This window comes from Mus caroli, chromosome 11 (assembly GCF_900094665.2).
Source record: "Mus caroli chromosome 11, CAROLI_EIJ_v1.1, whole genome shotgun sequence".
NCBI lineage: Eukaryota > Metazoa > Chordata > Mammalia > Rodentia > Muridae > Mus > Mus caroli.
Window position 1 is genome coordinate 2,779,605 of NC_034580.1, and position 17,015 is coordinate 2,796,619.

Consider the following 17,015-nt stretch of genomic DNA (forward strand, 5'->3'; position numbering starts at 1 on the left):
GGATGACTGTCCTGTGAAGCTCTGGGTGGAGTCCATTCTTGGCTGTGACTATGATTTCTGTCTCTTTTGCTGTTTCCCAGGTATCCTGGCCCCCTGCCCCCGCTGAAGGCCCATCCTAATCCCTTCAAGTGGGACCACTCAATCACTGGGCATTGCTGACACACTGCAGATGGATGAGGGAGCTGGGTCATGACATGCCTGGTTCAAGGTCTGCTAAGGGAAGGCTGAGTGGCTACAGGCGACCTCTTGCCTGGTTGCCCCTCTGGTAAAGGGTTTTGCCTTGTCCCTGGGGATGTCTGTGGGGGGCTCTATCTTAACCCGGGCTCCTTCTATTTCCTGGTCTCCCATCTGGGTCTTTCTCATGCTTAGGGACCCTTGCTGCTTAGGCAATGTGGCTTCAGCCATGCCACTTGGCATATCCTGTTGCTGGGTAATGGCATTGGGTGAGGAAGGCGGGGCAAGTATGGCTCTGGCTGCTCAGTCCTAAGCTTTGATTTTCCACTAGGAAATTGGACAGAAGCTGGGGTTTTCTCTTGCTGCTGACCTTTCTTCAGCCCCTTCTTGTTCTGGGCAGACTGGGATTGGGACTTGGGATACATTTTTTTTTCATTTTTTATTAGGTATTTTCCTCATTTACATTTCCAATGCTATCCCAAAAGTCCCCCATACCCACCCCCACCCCCGCAACTTGGGATACTTTAAGCCTCTGAGACACCTTCTTGAGTCTCTGAAGTTGGGTGGACCTCCATCACTCCTGTCCTTGGAACCTTCTCATCAGGACCAATTCTCCTGAGGTTCTGGGTGATGTTGACCCCTAGCCCTCCTTTGCCAGCCCCTCTGGCTGCTCACCATCTCCGCAGTGCCCGTCATGGCGTCCTCAGGGATGGAATACATCTGGTGTTTCGTCTTCACGCTCCACTGTCCTGCCTCCCCCTCCCCCACCTTCACCAGCATCACCCTGAAGTTGGTTCCTCCCAGGTCTAAGGAGAGAAAGTCTCCAACTTCTGCAGGCAAAGGGAGAGATGTTCAGTCTCGTGGCCTACCTGACAGGTGGACTAGGTATGGGGAGCCCAGACAATGTGGGTGAGGGGGTGCTAGCCTAGACACTGGGGGTGGGGTAATGCTAGAACAACCTGTGGAAGGGTCAAAGGTGAAGTAGGGGCACCAGCGGGAAAACCCTGCCTTAGGTAGAGGCAGCCAGAACGTAGGGAGCTACACAAGACCTAAAGTAACAGACCAGACTCTAGATGAGGAGGAGATTCCCCAGGTGACCTCAGAGACAAAAGAAGCCAATTCTCCTAGGGACTGATAGCTTTAGGCTGGACCTGAGCACCCCAGGGCTTCAGGTAGCTGGACAGACACAGGTCCAGTGATTTGAGGATGTCATCATTTGCCTAGAGGGTCCTGTCTAGGGACAGATGAGCCCTGAGGTACCTGAGCCTTCTGGGGTGGAACGCACGTAGGTGGGCAACATCTTTACACTGGCCTCCTGATGGGTCTCCAGCCTCAGGCCACGGTCCATCTCCTTCTGCATCCGGCTCATCACCTTCTTCAGGTCTTCCTCCTGCAGCTGGAACTCTGCCAGGATCTGCTCTACCTATTCGGGGAGGGAGGGGATGGGAGCAGCTGTGGCTGCCACTAGAAGCCACCACACACCAAGGGTCTCTTTTGGTCCTCTGACTCCCGATGCAGGATGGTCTACATCTCAGACTATTTACCATCGTTGATTTCAAACATTCCAAGGCCAGCCCCTCAATGGTTATTGGCCTGGGAGCTCTGGGGTGGTGAGCCCAGGGAGCTGGGTAGCCTTTGCCCTTAACAGGACCTTGACAGCACGATGACTTGACTTGCCTCCCATTGTCCCTAAGAGTGTGGATGAGGGGAGAAGATGCTGTAAGTGGGAATTTGGTGAGGCAGAACTGGAGCTGGCATCACTGTGGAGAGTCAATATTTTTCTGCTGTAAGGCTTTATGGAATGAATAGGCCAGTCAGGATGCACAGGGTAGCCAAGACTAGAGTAACTGGAGTGACCTCTAGCGCCAAACGGGTCTGGCTAGCAAAGCATGGCCACCCACAGTGTGCAGGCTTTCAGTGGAGAGGGAGGGCACCCTGGATACTGACATGGGAGACCTGTGTGTGAATAGCTCAGATCCAACACTGCCATTCCTGCATGTGGATGGCCTCCTCTGTTTCTTTCCTAGATTTGTAAGATTTCCTGAGAACTAGCAGCCACAGGACACTTGTCTTCTCCCTTCAGGTACAGCAGTGCAAAGGAACCCAGTGACTGCCCAAGTGTGGTGGCACATGCCTTTGATCCCAGTACTTGGGAGTCAATGGCAGGAAACCCTGTCTCAAAAACCAAACCAAAGGGCTGGTGAGATGGCTCAGTGGGTAAGAACACCTGACTGCTCCTCCAAAGGTCCAGAGTTCAAATCCCAGCAACCACATGGTGGCTCTCAACCATCCGCAACGAGACCTGGCGCCCTCTTCTGGAGTGTCTGAAGACAGCTACAGTGTACTTACATATAATAAATAAATAAATCTTAAAAAAAAAAAAACAAACCAAAAACCAAAAGGGACCCAATTGTAAGATATTTGTGGTCTTGGGGAACAAGGAGGGCTGATCTTAACAAGGGTTCAATCCTCTGGCCATGGTGGGCCCCATCCCTGCCTCTCTGTAGTGGCAGTTCCTCCTAGTGCGTAGAGGCCTGGGCCCTGGCTGAGGCTGAGGTTGGAGGTGAGGGTTAAGGTTGCCTTCAGTTCAGGATTCTCCATAAAAGGAGCCAACACTTTAGGCTGGGGTCTCTGCAAAGGATGAGGGCTAGGGAGATGGCTCAGGGTGACGGGGTAAATACATGGCTGGACGCTCTGGCTGATGAGGGCTTCAAGTGACTTGTACTTTCCTCTTGGAGTTGAGGAGAACTTGCCCAGAGCTTAGAGCATCCCGGTGAGAATGTAGCGAATGGTACCTGCTGTTTCTTATTTCACTGTGGCGAGGGATTGGCAGGGCCAATAGGTTTGTGTCATCATCTTTATACAGATGTTGGAAAGAGCACGTGTCCTGGCTGGTCCCAGGTTCTGCAGCTTCTATGCCACTGTACCTTGAAGGCCTGGACATGACTGAAGCCAAACTGATGCCAAATGTCCAGAAGACCAGGTATTGTTTCTATCAAAATTTAATTTTGATTCAGCAACTTCAGGACATAGAATATATGAACACATCACAGGAAGGACACAAGGACCTCCTCTACAATGAAAGAAGACCCACAAACAAACCCTAAGACTGCATTCACTCACAAGGCCATGACGAAGAAACCCAAGACACATACCACCACCATGCCACCTTCTGCAGCCTTTCCAGAGAAGAGGGTAGAATTTTCTGGCATTGAGGAAGTGAGAAAGGACCTTCTGAGAGCCCAGCCCCACTCTCATAAACAGGACTGCATCTGGCCTGTGGATCTGCCAACATTTAAAAATCTATTTAAAATTGAGATCCTTCTACAGAAGTCTCCAACAAACTAGGTCTGCATGCTCACGAGGCTTTAGGGAAGTGGAGAGGCTGCCCCCAAGTGGTAGAACCTGGCCACAGAACCCTCATTCTGAGCCTTGGCCAAACCAGGTAAGCTTCAGTACTTTCCATACTGACCCAGACCACTGTGGCTAGAAGGACACCTCCCGTTCCCCACGTTGTCTTCCCTAATGCAGGCGATGCAGGTTGGAGGGTGGGTGCTGGAAGAGGCTTAGGCTGCAGTAGCTAACGGGCTCTGCTCTTCTGTGGAGAGTGCCTTCTAAAGGCGAGTCTCATCCTCGGAGACAGCGCCTCTTCCCTTCGTGTGCACTGGGTCTGAAGATGCCCATACTCCTGGCACCAGCTCAGTGTGCAACCCTGGGGAGAGGCTTCATAGCCCTCAGGCTGTAGGTTTGGGAGGGGGAAACGGGCATTGTGTCAGTCTCAACAGTCTCTGTGAGTTGTGAACAGGAGCAAGGATTGTGGGCCAGGCCCATCGTGGGTATCCCTGGGACACCCCATATTCCTGAATCATTCCAAGACAATCCCAGGTTGCTGAACACACACTGTACAACCCACCCCCACAAAGCCACGGTGTGCAGAGCCTACAGAGCCAAGAGTGTGGAGCTGGGTTGTAAGCAGGAGCCTGGACTCGGAGCCGACACTCGCCCATTGGGATCCTTCCTGCAGGACTTCAGGAGCTGGCTTTGGCAGGTGTCCAGTTAGCCATTCTTACGTGTCTCTAGAAGTACCTCGTACTGCAGGGAGACCCTGGTAGCTCACTAGATTCTCTTGTGGGCCTTGTCTGAAAAGTCACAGGACACATAACCAAGGTTCATGGCCACGAGCAAACAGGGGTTTTCCTGTGGGAGGACTCCCTTCCCCTGAATCCCCTGAAGAGCACTGGCAGGTTTCCTGAGCTGATGCCAGTTCTAGCCAGTGTGCTATGTGGTGTGTGGGATGTTAGAGAAGAGCTGAGAGCATTTGCTGTCTGTCTGTCTGTCTGTCTGTCTGTCTGTCTGTCCAAGCACAGTACCACACGAGGCCAGTGCTCACGGAGAGTCACGGAAGAGAATTACATGACAGTAGAGTTGGGTTAGGTGGTGAGAAGGAAGTGGGTGTCAGGGTGGGCTGAGGGAATGCAACTCTTCACTTTCCTAGAAAGTGAGGAAGTTGCATAGAGGGGAGAAAGGAGTAACCCCGACAACCATGAGAAGGCTAGAGATGCCTGGCTACAGAATTCGGACTTCTTGAGATAGGGTGAAACTGGGTGACATTAGGCTGTCTCCAGAATCTGTGTATTGTGACAGTGCACACAGGACAGAGATGTGGTAAGGTCTAGAGAACATACAGACATCTGGTGACAGCTTGGCCTAGGGGGGTTAGGAAGAGACACATTAGGAGGATCACATGGACTAGCCTGAGCAGCTGCAGCAGGGATCCACTGGGACTGGGCATCCTGGGAAGCCCATCTAAACAACCCATCTGCCTGCACAAAGCTGCCCCAAGTATGTGTGGCTGGCTGTGTGCAGACACAGTTCAGGGAAACAGTGGGGAAACAAGCCCTTAGCATGGAGATGTTCTTAAGGCTACAAGTCTGGATTAGGTCACAGGGAACTAATAGCAAAAGTAGGAGGGATAGAGCTGGCAGGGTAGAGCTGAGCACACTCTGATTGCCCACCTTATAATGCAGGAAAAAAAAAAAAAAGAAGACACCATCAAGTGCTGTGTTTACCATCTTAGCACTGGGAGAGGTGGCCCCAGGGAACTGTAGACCACAGAGGGATCTGGGCAATGGCCATAGCAGCCTGCAGACCAAAGCTACAGTTCTGAAGGTCCAGAGATAGTGTCAGCACCCGCATGCCCAGTCTTAGCCTGGATCCTCTTTTCCCAGGTCCTGTGGTGGCTTTATACAAAGGAGTGAGCGACCCTAGGTCAGCCATCCACATACTCCCGGAGAAGAGAGCCCCACACTCTACTGAGTACAGCCATGAGGTGCCCCTTAGAGATGAGCAGCACTCAGAAAACATCCCGAGGCTAGGCACTGTCATTCCAGAAACAAGCCCTGGTGGACTCCTCAAGAGCTGGACAATCGTAGCACCAATGAGAAGGGATGCAGGGAAGAAGGGACAAATCCAGGTCTCCTACAGGATCACACCCATCCTTGAACCAATCCCTCTCCCCAACCTGAGCATGCTGCCCTCCAGGTCTCCCCCAATTCAAGGCCTTTGGCCTGTGAGGGGCCCTTACCAGAGTCAACGACTGGGCTCCCCTCCTTGTAGTATCCACAGCCATCTGAGGATAAGTAGGAGTCTTTGGGGAAGTAGAGATGTTCCTGACTCCAGAGGCCACCTGCTGTGGGTGAGGACTGTCTGGCTGAGTGTTGCAAAAGACAGGCAGCCAAGAACTTCTGCACTAATGGGTCAGTCTGAGAGGTGGCTCCTAAAATACCCTGCCTACTGTCACAGGGTCAGGGTCAGGGCCAGGGCCAGGGCCAGGACAAAGAACCACGTGGGATCAGGTTTGACAAAGGCCACAGGGACAGGGCTATGAGACAGGCTACCATGTTCTCTGAACACTGGTTGGAGTTGCTGTGGAGAGGTTGATGAAGTGGCTGGAGCTAGCCCACTCACATGCCACCTTCCAGACTTGTCACAGAAGATGATGATCGGATGCCTTCAAACAGGTAGGCACGAGGAGCCGTGTGTGCCAGTGAGGCTTCAGACTAGTGGAGATCCTCATGGGGTTTCATCTATGGAGGGTTGACTATGCACAGCCACACAGTCTGGGGCTCCACCATAGAACTTGGCTGGGAAGGAGAAGCTGGAGGAAGGAAGGAAGCCAAGTGTTTGTGGAAGGGAGAGTTTGGTCACAGCATGGGCTGGGGCAGATGGGAAGGACATCTGTGCACATACAAGCTGGAGAAGATTCAGGTCCTCTGGCTTCCCTGACACCCCCTCCCCTGCAAGTAAAACAATATTTTTTTTAATTGTTGTGGAATCTTCTTAAATTTCCTTTAACCCAAACAGCAAGAAATAGAATAGAAGAGGTCGTTAAATTTTGTGACAGTAATGCTCAGGACACTCTGGGCTCTTCTACGGGGTTCAGACACCTCCTAGACCTTTCTTTGGGTTTGGCCAGGAGTGACCCAACATACTCTGCTCTTGCTGGCATTTCCAAGCCCTGCTAAAATTAGCTGCCATTGGCAAGTATGTCAGGGTACATAGGGTGCCTGTCAGAATGCCAGGTTTTCCCAAGATTGGTCAGTATGGTCACCCCTTGACACGATTGATCACTTTCCCAAAATAGAGCAAAGCTGGCCTCACCAGAACTCATATGACAAGTCTCTGACTACCCAACCCCTGGCTCTGAGCCCTTTTTGCTTTGGGGGTTGAGCTCATGCCTGAATTTGGGGTGGCTGGTCTTGGAGCTGCCTGGGAGCCTTGCTCCCATCTCCTGGGCAAGTCACGGCACAGAAGAGGAAGAGGAAGAAGAGGAAGAGAAGGGAGAGGAGGAGGAGGAGGAGGCAAATCTTCAAGCTCTAATCTCTGGGAGGTGGGAGGAAGGGTGTGAACCAATGCAAAGCCAGAGACAAACGGAGCAGATTTCTGTCTCAGCCAGACTGTGCATGAGCAGCAAGCATCCTCCCAGAACATGTCCCAGGGAGTGGTCTCTCTCCAGTCACTGCACCTTTGAGGGAAGAATGGGATCTAGCTGGCTAAGCACCCAGGACAACTCTGGCATCTCCCCCCCCCCCCCCCCCCCNCCCCCCCCCCCCCGTGAATCCACGGCGTCCAGGAGAACCATTCTGCAGTAAGGACACGTAACTCGATGTTCTTCCTACACTCAACAGTCATGACTGGAGAGGAGGGGACAGGACAGAAGGTGCCTTAGGGACGAGATCTCATGATGGACGCACAGGACACGGGAAGCTGCGTGAACACTGTGTCTGCTTTGGATTTGGAGAAAAACAGAGCTTTGCAGCCATGAGTTAGAGCATTTTCCCATCTTCATCTTTCATTTGATAGAGGGAGTGAGTAGACTGAAGGGATCATTTTCTGTCCTAGTTGGTAGACTTCCACCTCCTTTTTTCTCCTCTCATGTGTATGCAAGCATGTGTGTGTGTGTGTGTATGTGTGTGTGTGTGTGTGTGTGTGTGGTGTTCATATGCGCGTGCATGCACCTATGCACTGCCATGCAGAAGAGGACAAAGGAGGAGAATATGTGTGTCTTGTCTATCACTTGCCATCTTCTCTGTTTGAGACAGAAGTGAACATGAAGTTTATGTTTTCAGCTAAGCTGGCTGCCCAGTGAACTGCGGGGCTCTGTCTGTCCCTGTCCTCCAAGTTCTGGTGTTTTAGTAATGTAGAGCCATGCTTGGTTTTTACGTGGTGCTGGGGATTCAAACTCAGGTTCTCTCACTTGCACATCAAGTGCTCTCGCTCAGTGAGCATCCCCTTCCCCACCCCTGTCCCTGTGCCTTGTTCAAGAAGTCACTTCATACGCGTGGCTGCATTTTCTATTCATTTACCTCAAGGGGTAACAGCAGGACAAGGATAGTAACTGATAATCAAGCTTATTCATTCTAATATTAAAAAAAATCAGCATTGGGCAGCACTTCCGTGCAGTTATAACAAAGGTCACGTGAAAGCTGACAGGATAGCTCAGCAGGTAGAGCACTTACCATGGAAGCCTGGTGACTTTAGTCTGATCTCTGGAACCACGTAAAGATGAAGGGGAGGGAGCTGGGAAGATGGCTTAGCAGTGTAGAACTCTGATGCTCTTCCAAAGGTCAACTCCTAGCATCCACATGGAAATAACTCACAACTTTCTCTAACTCCATTTCCCTCTTCTAGCCTCTCTGGGCACCAGGCACACGCATAGTGCATAGACATACATGCAGGCAAAGCATCCAAAAACATAAAATAAAGAAAAAGAAAGATGGAGAGAACTGCATGGTTGTGTATGTGTACACTCATGTGTGTATACCATAGAGCGGGTATTCCACAGAGCTGTTGTCTGAGCTGGACAAGTGTGCCATAAGCACATATAATAATAATAATAAGTTAAAATTTTAAGTCAAAAATAGTTTTCAAAAGGTAAGGTTGGTCTACCTTTTTTTTTTTTTAAATGTATATGGGATGGAACCCAGAAGAACAGCCAGTGACAGGCCCTCTCTCCAGCTTGTCAGGCTGATCTCTAAAGTTAGCACATGAAATGTCCCTCACAACTGGGGGTGCTATCTATTTTGGGATGCTGTGGAACCTCTAGGAGATGGAGTCTCATAGAGGAAGTGAGTCCCTGGGCGGCAGGTCTTATGGTTTGATAGCCAGACCCTGTTAGGGACAAGCAAAAGAAACTTGTTTTAAGTACTGCCATTTTGTTTTCAGACTCCATTTAATCTTGGGGGAAACTAAGTTCAAGGTCCTAGGTGCTAGGGGAGATCAGTGCTAGGTACTAGGGGAGATCGGTGCTAGGTGCTAGGGGAGATCGGTGCTAGGTGCTAGGGGACTTTCCAACAGCTGAACAGCTTCTCGTGTTAGGGCAGAGTTGTCTGAGTTCAGTCATCTCAAGGGTAGCTTCCGTCTTGCAGGCAAGGTGAGACTAAGTTCATGTTCTCAGGTTCAGGAATCAACTCCCATCCTGATCGATGGAAAAATGTAACAACTTGGCACAGATGTTTGTGATTTGCAAGCTTAAATATTCTGGCTCACTGTTGTGGTTTAACTCCAGAGTCTGTTCTGCTGCTCTGATACAGTAGTATTGGCTTGATTGTAACACAGTTTTATCATATGCACTGGCCTGGTGTCTGAGTTATATTGGATTTAAACAGACCCCAGAACAACCCCACTTCCTGTCTTCTCTTTGCTTCCTGACTGTGGACTCAGTGTGAAACCAGCTGCTTCCTGACCTAGAGCTATTCCTTCCCTGCCATGATGGAATGTGTCCCCTAAAACCAGAAGCCAAAATAAGACTCCTTTTAAGTTGTTTCTTAGCAGACACTGTCACAGCAAAAGGTAACTAACACAGTATGCAAAGATGTCAATGACGGTCTGTTTAAAGGGATTACAGCCACCATCCTGTAATTTTCTACTAGACACTGGCGTGGCATACACTTAGGCTATAGCTCCTGTGTGCATAGGTCTGTCTTGGGTATTGGATAGGATTTTGCAGAAATGATGGCAGCTATGCCACAAAACACCGTGGTTCCTGTCTTTCTCTTAGTCTGTTCCCTCTGAGGGAGGCCAAGTGCCATCAGGTGAGAACATGACATGGGAAGAAGGTGTCCCCATAACATTGGGAGGAAAAAGTGAAGACACTGATAATCTGCCATGTTGGCAGCAGATCTACCAGCCACAAGCCTACTCCCTGATGCTGCTGCCCAGCCACTCTCTTGACTAAATCTCAGGAGAGACCGTAAGGCAGGCCACCTGCTGGACCCACAGAAACCATGCAGGAGAGCAAAGTCCACTTGTCTTAAGTCTCCACGCCTTGAAAGTAATTTTTAAAAACATAACTGGGCTTGTTGAAGGAAATATGACAAATATTATACCATAATGATGTGAATGAGTATATATATATATATATATATATATGTGTGTGTGTGTGTGTGTGTGTGTGTGTGTGTGTATTTTCTTCAACTTGTTATGTAGACTAGGCTGGCCTCAAACTCATGGAGACTCACCTGCCCTGCTCCAAGTGCTGGGATTAAAGGCAGGAATCAGGACACATCGCTTGAATATTATTTTAAAATTAAGTTTAAAAAATAACAGATTAGAGAGGTATAGCTATTTTTTTTTTTGAACAAAAGGTCCAAGGCCCAGATTCTCAGTTAAATTGGCCACATTTCCAGGCTCCTTATCTAGAGGAAAATGAAGCAGATGCCAGGGAGTCCACAATGCCAGACCACCCCCCAACTGGCTTGTTCTCTGGCTGCACTCAGTATTAGTCTAGTTCCAGGTACAGGCACCCTGATGCAATGGGGTATGGAGGCCAATGAGTGTTGCAAGTGTTTGCTTAGCGCAGAGTGAACTAGAAATTGGCCGGGCCTTTGTGTAAAGGGGCAGGCCATAGGCCTGGTGAGTGGGAGGTGTCAGAAGGTAGGAAATGGTCTGTGACCAGGGTGTTGGGGGATGGAGAACAGGAGGGAGATAGACTAAGAGACAGCAGAACCCACCCTGACAAATGCCACAGCTATCTGAGATCATCGACAACCTTTTGTAGGATACTGTGGCAGAGTTTTGACCAAATTACAGGTTGCATGCTCTTTGGAGACTGCGGCCCATGACATTTAAGAGGCTTAGAAGGACGCTCCAGCCTCAAACCACTCAGTGGGATTCATACTCAGGCCATTCTAATTCCAAGATTGTTAAGATTTAAGCGCCTCTTGCTTCTCCTCCTTTGTCTTGCTGTATAGCTATGATGCCCTCAGACCCATGATCCTCATACTGCCTCCTCCCAGGTGCTGGGATCATTTGTCCAAGACTTCGTTCTTCCGGACTAGATGTGGAGGGTGCATTCTAGGACTAAGCACACATGGGTCAGGAAACAACCTCAGAGCTGCTCCCGTGGGAAACAGATGTAAAGGAGGCTTCGGCTTCCGCTGGCAGGTGAGGGGATATGGTGGCTGGTCTGCTTGTCTCTGAGAGCAGGAGGGGATGAAGGTCTGAGAAGCCAGAACTCTACATGGGGTGGAGATGGGGCATGGGGGCGGGGCACGGCATGGGGGCGGGGCAGAGTGCAAAGCGTGGGGCGGGTGAGGGGGCGGGGCGTGGAATGGGGCAGAATGTGAGGAGGGAGCAGGGGCGGAGAATTGGGTGGGAATGGAGCAGAGCGGTTCTGTCTGGATGCCAACTTCAGCTACTCTGCTGCTGCCCACTGCAGTTGCCTTTCTTCACTGATATCAGAGCTGGGCCTCTCCAGAAGTCAGCCTTTCCTCCAGCCCCATTCCAGGGCAGTGGAGATATCTAGACTTGAGTAGCTATCAGATTTTCAGCCTCTCCAGTGTGACCAACAGGCACTGTTGTATCACCCAGACCATATGGTGCAAGCCACGCTAGTAAATCCCCTTTTAATATATAATTCTATCAGTCATGTTTCTTCAGGGAACTCTGATACAGTATGTGAAGAAATAGGGATCACGAAAAAAAAAAAAAAAAAGAAGGAAACTATTAATCAGGAACTCAGACTCTGGAGTCAAATGTCTTAGACATGATTAGTAGATGGAGGATTCGGGGACGTCAGGAGAGACATGTATCAACAGATCAACAGATAAGAGATGATCGATCATAAAAGCATGGAAGGTATTAAAAACTCAATAGAAATTTGAGGGCTTAAAAGTATAACAGATGTGGAAACGTCATTGAAGGGCTCAATGTCAGATTTTTAAAGCTATCTATTTTTATTTTATATGTTGGAATGTTTTAAGAGCATGTATGTCTGTGCTTGAACCACCTGTGCGCTGGGGAGGGACCCTTAGAGGCCAGAAAGAAGGCACTGGATCCCGTGGGACTGGCTTTACTGACAACCTTGTAAGCCACCACGTGAGTGCTGGAAATCAAACCTGAGTCCTCTGCACTGAGCCACCTCTGCAGACCTCTGCAGACCATCCCAGGGGACCCATCGAACATGTCATTATAAAGACAACTGCTTCTAGAAGGAGAAGAAGGTGATGAGGGGCAGAGAATAGTTGGAGAAATAGTGGTAAAACAGTTTCCAAGTCTAATGAAAAATACAAACACACAGTGGAGCTCCTAGCAGGAGAGACTCCAAGTGACCCCGGTTGAGAGACATTGTAGTCACAGTGTCAAAAGACAAAGAGATGCTTGAAACCTGCTCTACCCACATTAGGGATCTTCAGGGAGACTGGGAAGCTGTTTCTCATCAGAAGCTGCCCGGGCCAGCCAGCAGCATTCTTAAAGCATTGGAAGAAAAAGCTGTAACTGAGACTTCTGTGGTCTCCAAAACTAGTCTCCCACAGAAAGGAGCCACTAAGATATTTCAGGTGAACAGAAACGGATAGATGAGTGCCCCTGTGAGCCTGCCCTATAGAAACGCTACAGGGAGATATTCTAGACAGAAAGCTGGGTCCCTTTTGGTTGAGAAGGGACCCAGCGTGGGTTAGGACATCTTAAGAAGATAGAGTTGTCGTTCCTATAAAGTCCAAGGTACCTGTGAGTATGTCACTTCATGTGGCACAGATGACAGCACACAGCTGATGTCATACTCAGCAGTAAAATACTCACATTTTTCTCCACTAAGTCAGGAACATGACAAGGAGACCCACTTCTAAACATCACAGTACTGACATCTCTAGCCAGAACAATTGGGGAAGGAAAAACAAATAAAAGATAACCAAACTATGAAGGGCTGGAGTGCTGATGTGTTTTACCCTCAGAGCCCATCTGTAAAATCCTAATTACCAGTGGGATGATCTTAGGGTGAGGCCTCTCAAAGCTAATTAGGTCACAAGGGCGGAGCCATCAGGGATTCAACTATGTAAGAGGTCCCAAGAGCTTCTAGACCTTGCACGGTGTGATACTGAAAATGAGACTTGAGGAATGGGCCCTGACCACATGACAGAAGGAGCTTGGACTCCCCAGACTCCAGAACTGTGAAAAAAAAAAAAAGAGTCTGCTGTTTTCAAGTGGCTGAATTTATAAATTTTCTACAGTATTCAAATGGACCTTCAACTACCTCTAATTCAGAAGACATCACCGTATCTGTAGAAGGTCACAGCTAATCCGTAAAAATCCTCTCATTCACCAAAGTTGCAGCATATACAAATTACACAAAAGTCAGTTGTATTTTTATACACCAGCAGCAAGTAACTGAAAACAACAACAACAACAACAACAACAAACCAAACCATGTAAAAGCAACTCCATTTACAACAGCACCAAAAAGGAGTTCCTTGATAAGGAAGTCATCACAACTGCAAACCAGTGCTGAAAGGAAGGAGGGCACCTCAGCAAATGGAAGACACTAGTCCTGGGAAAACTACACTGCCCCACGTGATCCACGGGTGCTCGGCACTCCCTAACTCTCCAAATTATGACTCCTATTTTGAAATCAATATGGAATCTCAAAGATCCCTGAATATTCAAAGCAATTTTGAAAAAAAAAAAAACACACCAAATAGTCCCAGTTTCAAAGTAACTACAAAGTGTCAAAGTAACCAAGAGAATCATGATAGATGTTGGCTTAATGGCAGACAGACATCTCAGTGACACAGAGTACTGTGCCCAGTAACAATGTTTCCCAGCATATGGCTTGTGTTTTGACAAAGGTGCTAAGACAATACAGGGGAAGAAAACCAATCCCTTCAGCCAAAAGATGTTGTGTGAATTTGACATCCATGCACATAAGAAAAAAGCTGAATTCTTTCCCAATACTATAACAAAATTACCTTGTCGTGGATCAAAGGGAGGGTAGAATCAGGTGTGTGTGTGGCGATAGCACAATGAAACCCATTACTTTGTATGCCAATCAAAACTTAATTTAAAGGCCAGGCATGGTGGTGCATGCCTTTAATCCCAGCACTCGGGAGGCAGAGGCAGGCGGATTTCTGAGTTCGGGTCAGCCTGGTCTACAAAGTGAGCTCCAGGACAGCCAGGGCTATACAGCAAAACCCTGTCTTGAAAAACCAAACCAAAACAAAACAAACCAAAACAAAACAAACCAAAACAAAAAGCCAAAAATACCAAACCCTTAATTTAAAAACAAATGGATTGAAATGGTGAAAATAGAACATTCTTAGAAGATATGGGATAAATCTTGGATTTTAACAATGGCCTCTTTTGAACTTTTTTCTAGTGTTGAGGATGCAGTCTAGGTCTTGATGCTAGGCAAGAGCTCTGCCACTGAGCCACATACCCAGCCCTGGCATAATGTGACTGACACGAAGGGCACTGTAATAAGAGGTCACAGATCAACCAGACTTCATAAACGTTTTGAGCCATGTATGGTGGTCTGCTCCAGTAAGTACTCCTAGAGGCTCAGGAGACGGAAGCAGGAAGGCCATTTGTACCTAGGAGTTTGAGGCCAATCTGGGCAACATAGCAAGAGTACCTCTCAGATAACAATGGCAGCAAACAACAACAGACTCAGTAGGCAGAAGGGCACCTTTAAGAGAGCGTTGAATGGAAGAAGTTATTTGTTAATCTTGCATCTATCTAGTAAGGAGTGGCTTAATTCACATCTATCAATAAGAAAAATTCTTACAACTCAACAATGCCAACAAAAAGGCAAACAACCCCATGTATTGGGGGAAAAAATTAGGACCCTTTTCTGAAGAAGATTTCAGAGTAGACAAAAACACACGAACAGATGTTGGTAATCATTGGTGGAAATGCTAATCATAACTGTGAAGTCCCTCCTCCACCCACTAAAACACTTATCTTAAAAGGGGCCTGGGAAGGAGGACAGAAAATAACAAGAGTTGTTGGCCATGATGAAGTATTGGCAGAGGAGAGAGTTTGGTCCCTCATATGTAAATGTGTATGCAAATATGCACACAAATGCACATGCAAACGTGTGAATAATTCAGTTGCTGTGCAAAAACAAGCTTGGTGATTCATTGTAAAGTTAAACAGAGGATACCATACAACCCAGCAATTGCACACCCAAGTACACGCTTTTAAAAACCTGAAGTGGGGACTCAAACAAATTCCTGCATACCAGTGATCAATCATAGGAGTGCTGTTCACAACAGCAGAAAGGTAGACAAATCCCAACTACCTATCAATTGATAAATGAATGAAAGAACAGGTGTCTGTAAACCAGAAAATGCTATTTAGCCATGAAAAAGAGAAACGTTATGATGCATGACATAACATAGATCAACCTCGACAACATTATGATAAGCAAAATAAACTTTATATAAAAAGATATATGACGATTCCCGTTTTGTAAATAAAAAACACTAAGTTCATTGAAATAGAAGGAGTGGTGCTTGCCTCGGTGTGGGGGTAGGAAGTTAGTGCATTTCTGAATGGAGTGATAAAATCATTTTGGAAGTAGTGAGGAGTTATACAATGTCGTTGGTAATTAATGCCACCAAATTATAGTTTTAAAAATGGTTAAAATGGGTCTTGGAGAGATGGCTCAGTCGTTAGGACTGCTTGCTGCTTTTCCAGAGGCTGGATTTGGTTCTCAGAACTCACACTAGGTGGCTCACAGTGATCTGTAACTCAGGTTCTAAGGGTTTCATCACAGGAAAGGAAGAGACTGACTACAAAGCATTCTCTTTTCATCGTAAGCGGGTTTTTTACTCCCTCAATCACAATCACGCTCTGTTCTCCCATTCGACATGTTCACTGGCAGGTGCTTTGCATAGTTGCTGATACTACAGGTACCGTGTGGCACCTAAAAACAGCGCCAGGGCAGTTAAGTACTTCTTGACTGTCCCAAAACTGAAGCTATTCCCAAGGAAGCCATGGCAAAGGTTAGCTTAGGTTCTCACTTAAACAAAGGGACTCACACTGGCTGAAGATTAATTTGCTGTGACTTCTTACCCCAATGTGCTATTCCAGATGCCTTGAAGTCCCACTGTTAGGAGAAGATTGATCTAAAAGCTAGGGTGGGAGGAGCCATTGGCAGCTTCTCATGAAAACCCTATAAGCTTGGCTTGAAACGAAGTCTTTGATTATCCAAACCAAAAGATAATTCTTGGGACCCATAATTTATCAGTGGGGAGTGGGTCATGAAAGGACAGTGCACACTGAGTGCCCACCAGTCTCCCAAAGGTGGGGCTGGGGCTGGGGAGGATGTGAGCTCTCCACAGAGGACGATCAAGTGTTCTCAAGGTCTACACTTGTCCGGTCCATCCAGGTCCTGCTACATCTCAGTGCTACGCATTTGTTTTTCTCACTTTCTCTTTCTGAATGGAAGCTGACACTTAAGTTTGGTTCCTAAATGTCCCCCCAAGATCCTATAGGGATAGAGAACCCTTTCCGTCATGGGTGGGGGTGCCCCATGAGGGCAGAGCATGAGTCCAGCCCTTCCTCTTCTTTCTTTGACTTTCTAGCCACGTGTCACTCCATGGTGATCTCATATCAGGACTGTGTCACAAGTGCCAAGGAGCAGGACTAACCAGTCAAAAATGGGGACAGTTTAAAATCTGTGAGCTAAATTAAACCTTTTCTTTGTATAAGATGATTATACCAAATATTTCTGGCAGTGATGGAAACCTAATGAAGATCCCCTACCCAAGTTCCCATATCCCACGGTAGATTGCTAGTTTTTCATTTATGATGACAACCAATTAGTGGCACTATCTACAATGCATGGAGAGCCCCATCTCCGGCCTCCCACATCCCGTACTTTGCTTTGAATGCAGGAACTGCATTGGTTGATGCACATTCCATGTGTGAGAAGAAAGTGTGCATGGGATTGTGAACTGAAGCACACAGAAGAGTGGACAATGGAAGAGATCATTTTCCATGGTCATTGACCCCTTTTCCCACGCTGGTGACGATGCTGAGCTCCTGGCTACCATGTGTTTCTC

At 48.0% G+C, this 17,015-nt stretch overlaps 1 protein-coding gene across 2 annotated transcripts in view; it reads right to left on the bottom strand.

Moving 5' to 3' along the window:
* Gck (glucokinase) overlaps positions 1-17,015 on the bottom strand; it is a 49,363-nt gene that overhangs the window by 8,733 nt on the left and 23,615 nt on the right. The window contains exons 1-3 of one of the 2 annotated variants that reach the window (XM_021176872.1): positions 5,759-5,921; positions 1,435-1,597; positions 850-1,004 (exon numbers count right to left, since the gene is read on the bottom strand). In XM_021176872.1, coding sequence (XP_021032531.1) covers positions 850-1,004; positions 1,435-1,597; positions 5,759-5,803 — 363 coding nt within the window. In that variant the 5' untranslated portion in view covers positions 5,804-5,921. Of the gene's footprint in view, positions 1-849; positions 1,005-1,434; positions 1,598-5,758; positions 5,922-17,015 lie in introns of those variants that run through there. The other variant, XM_021176873.1, reaches the window with a different exon arrangement.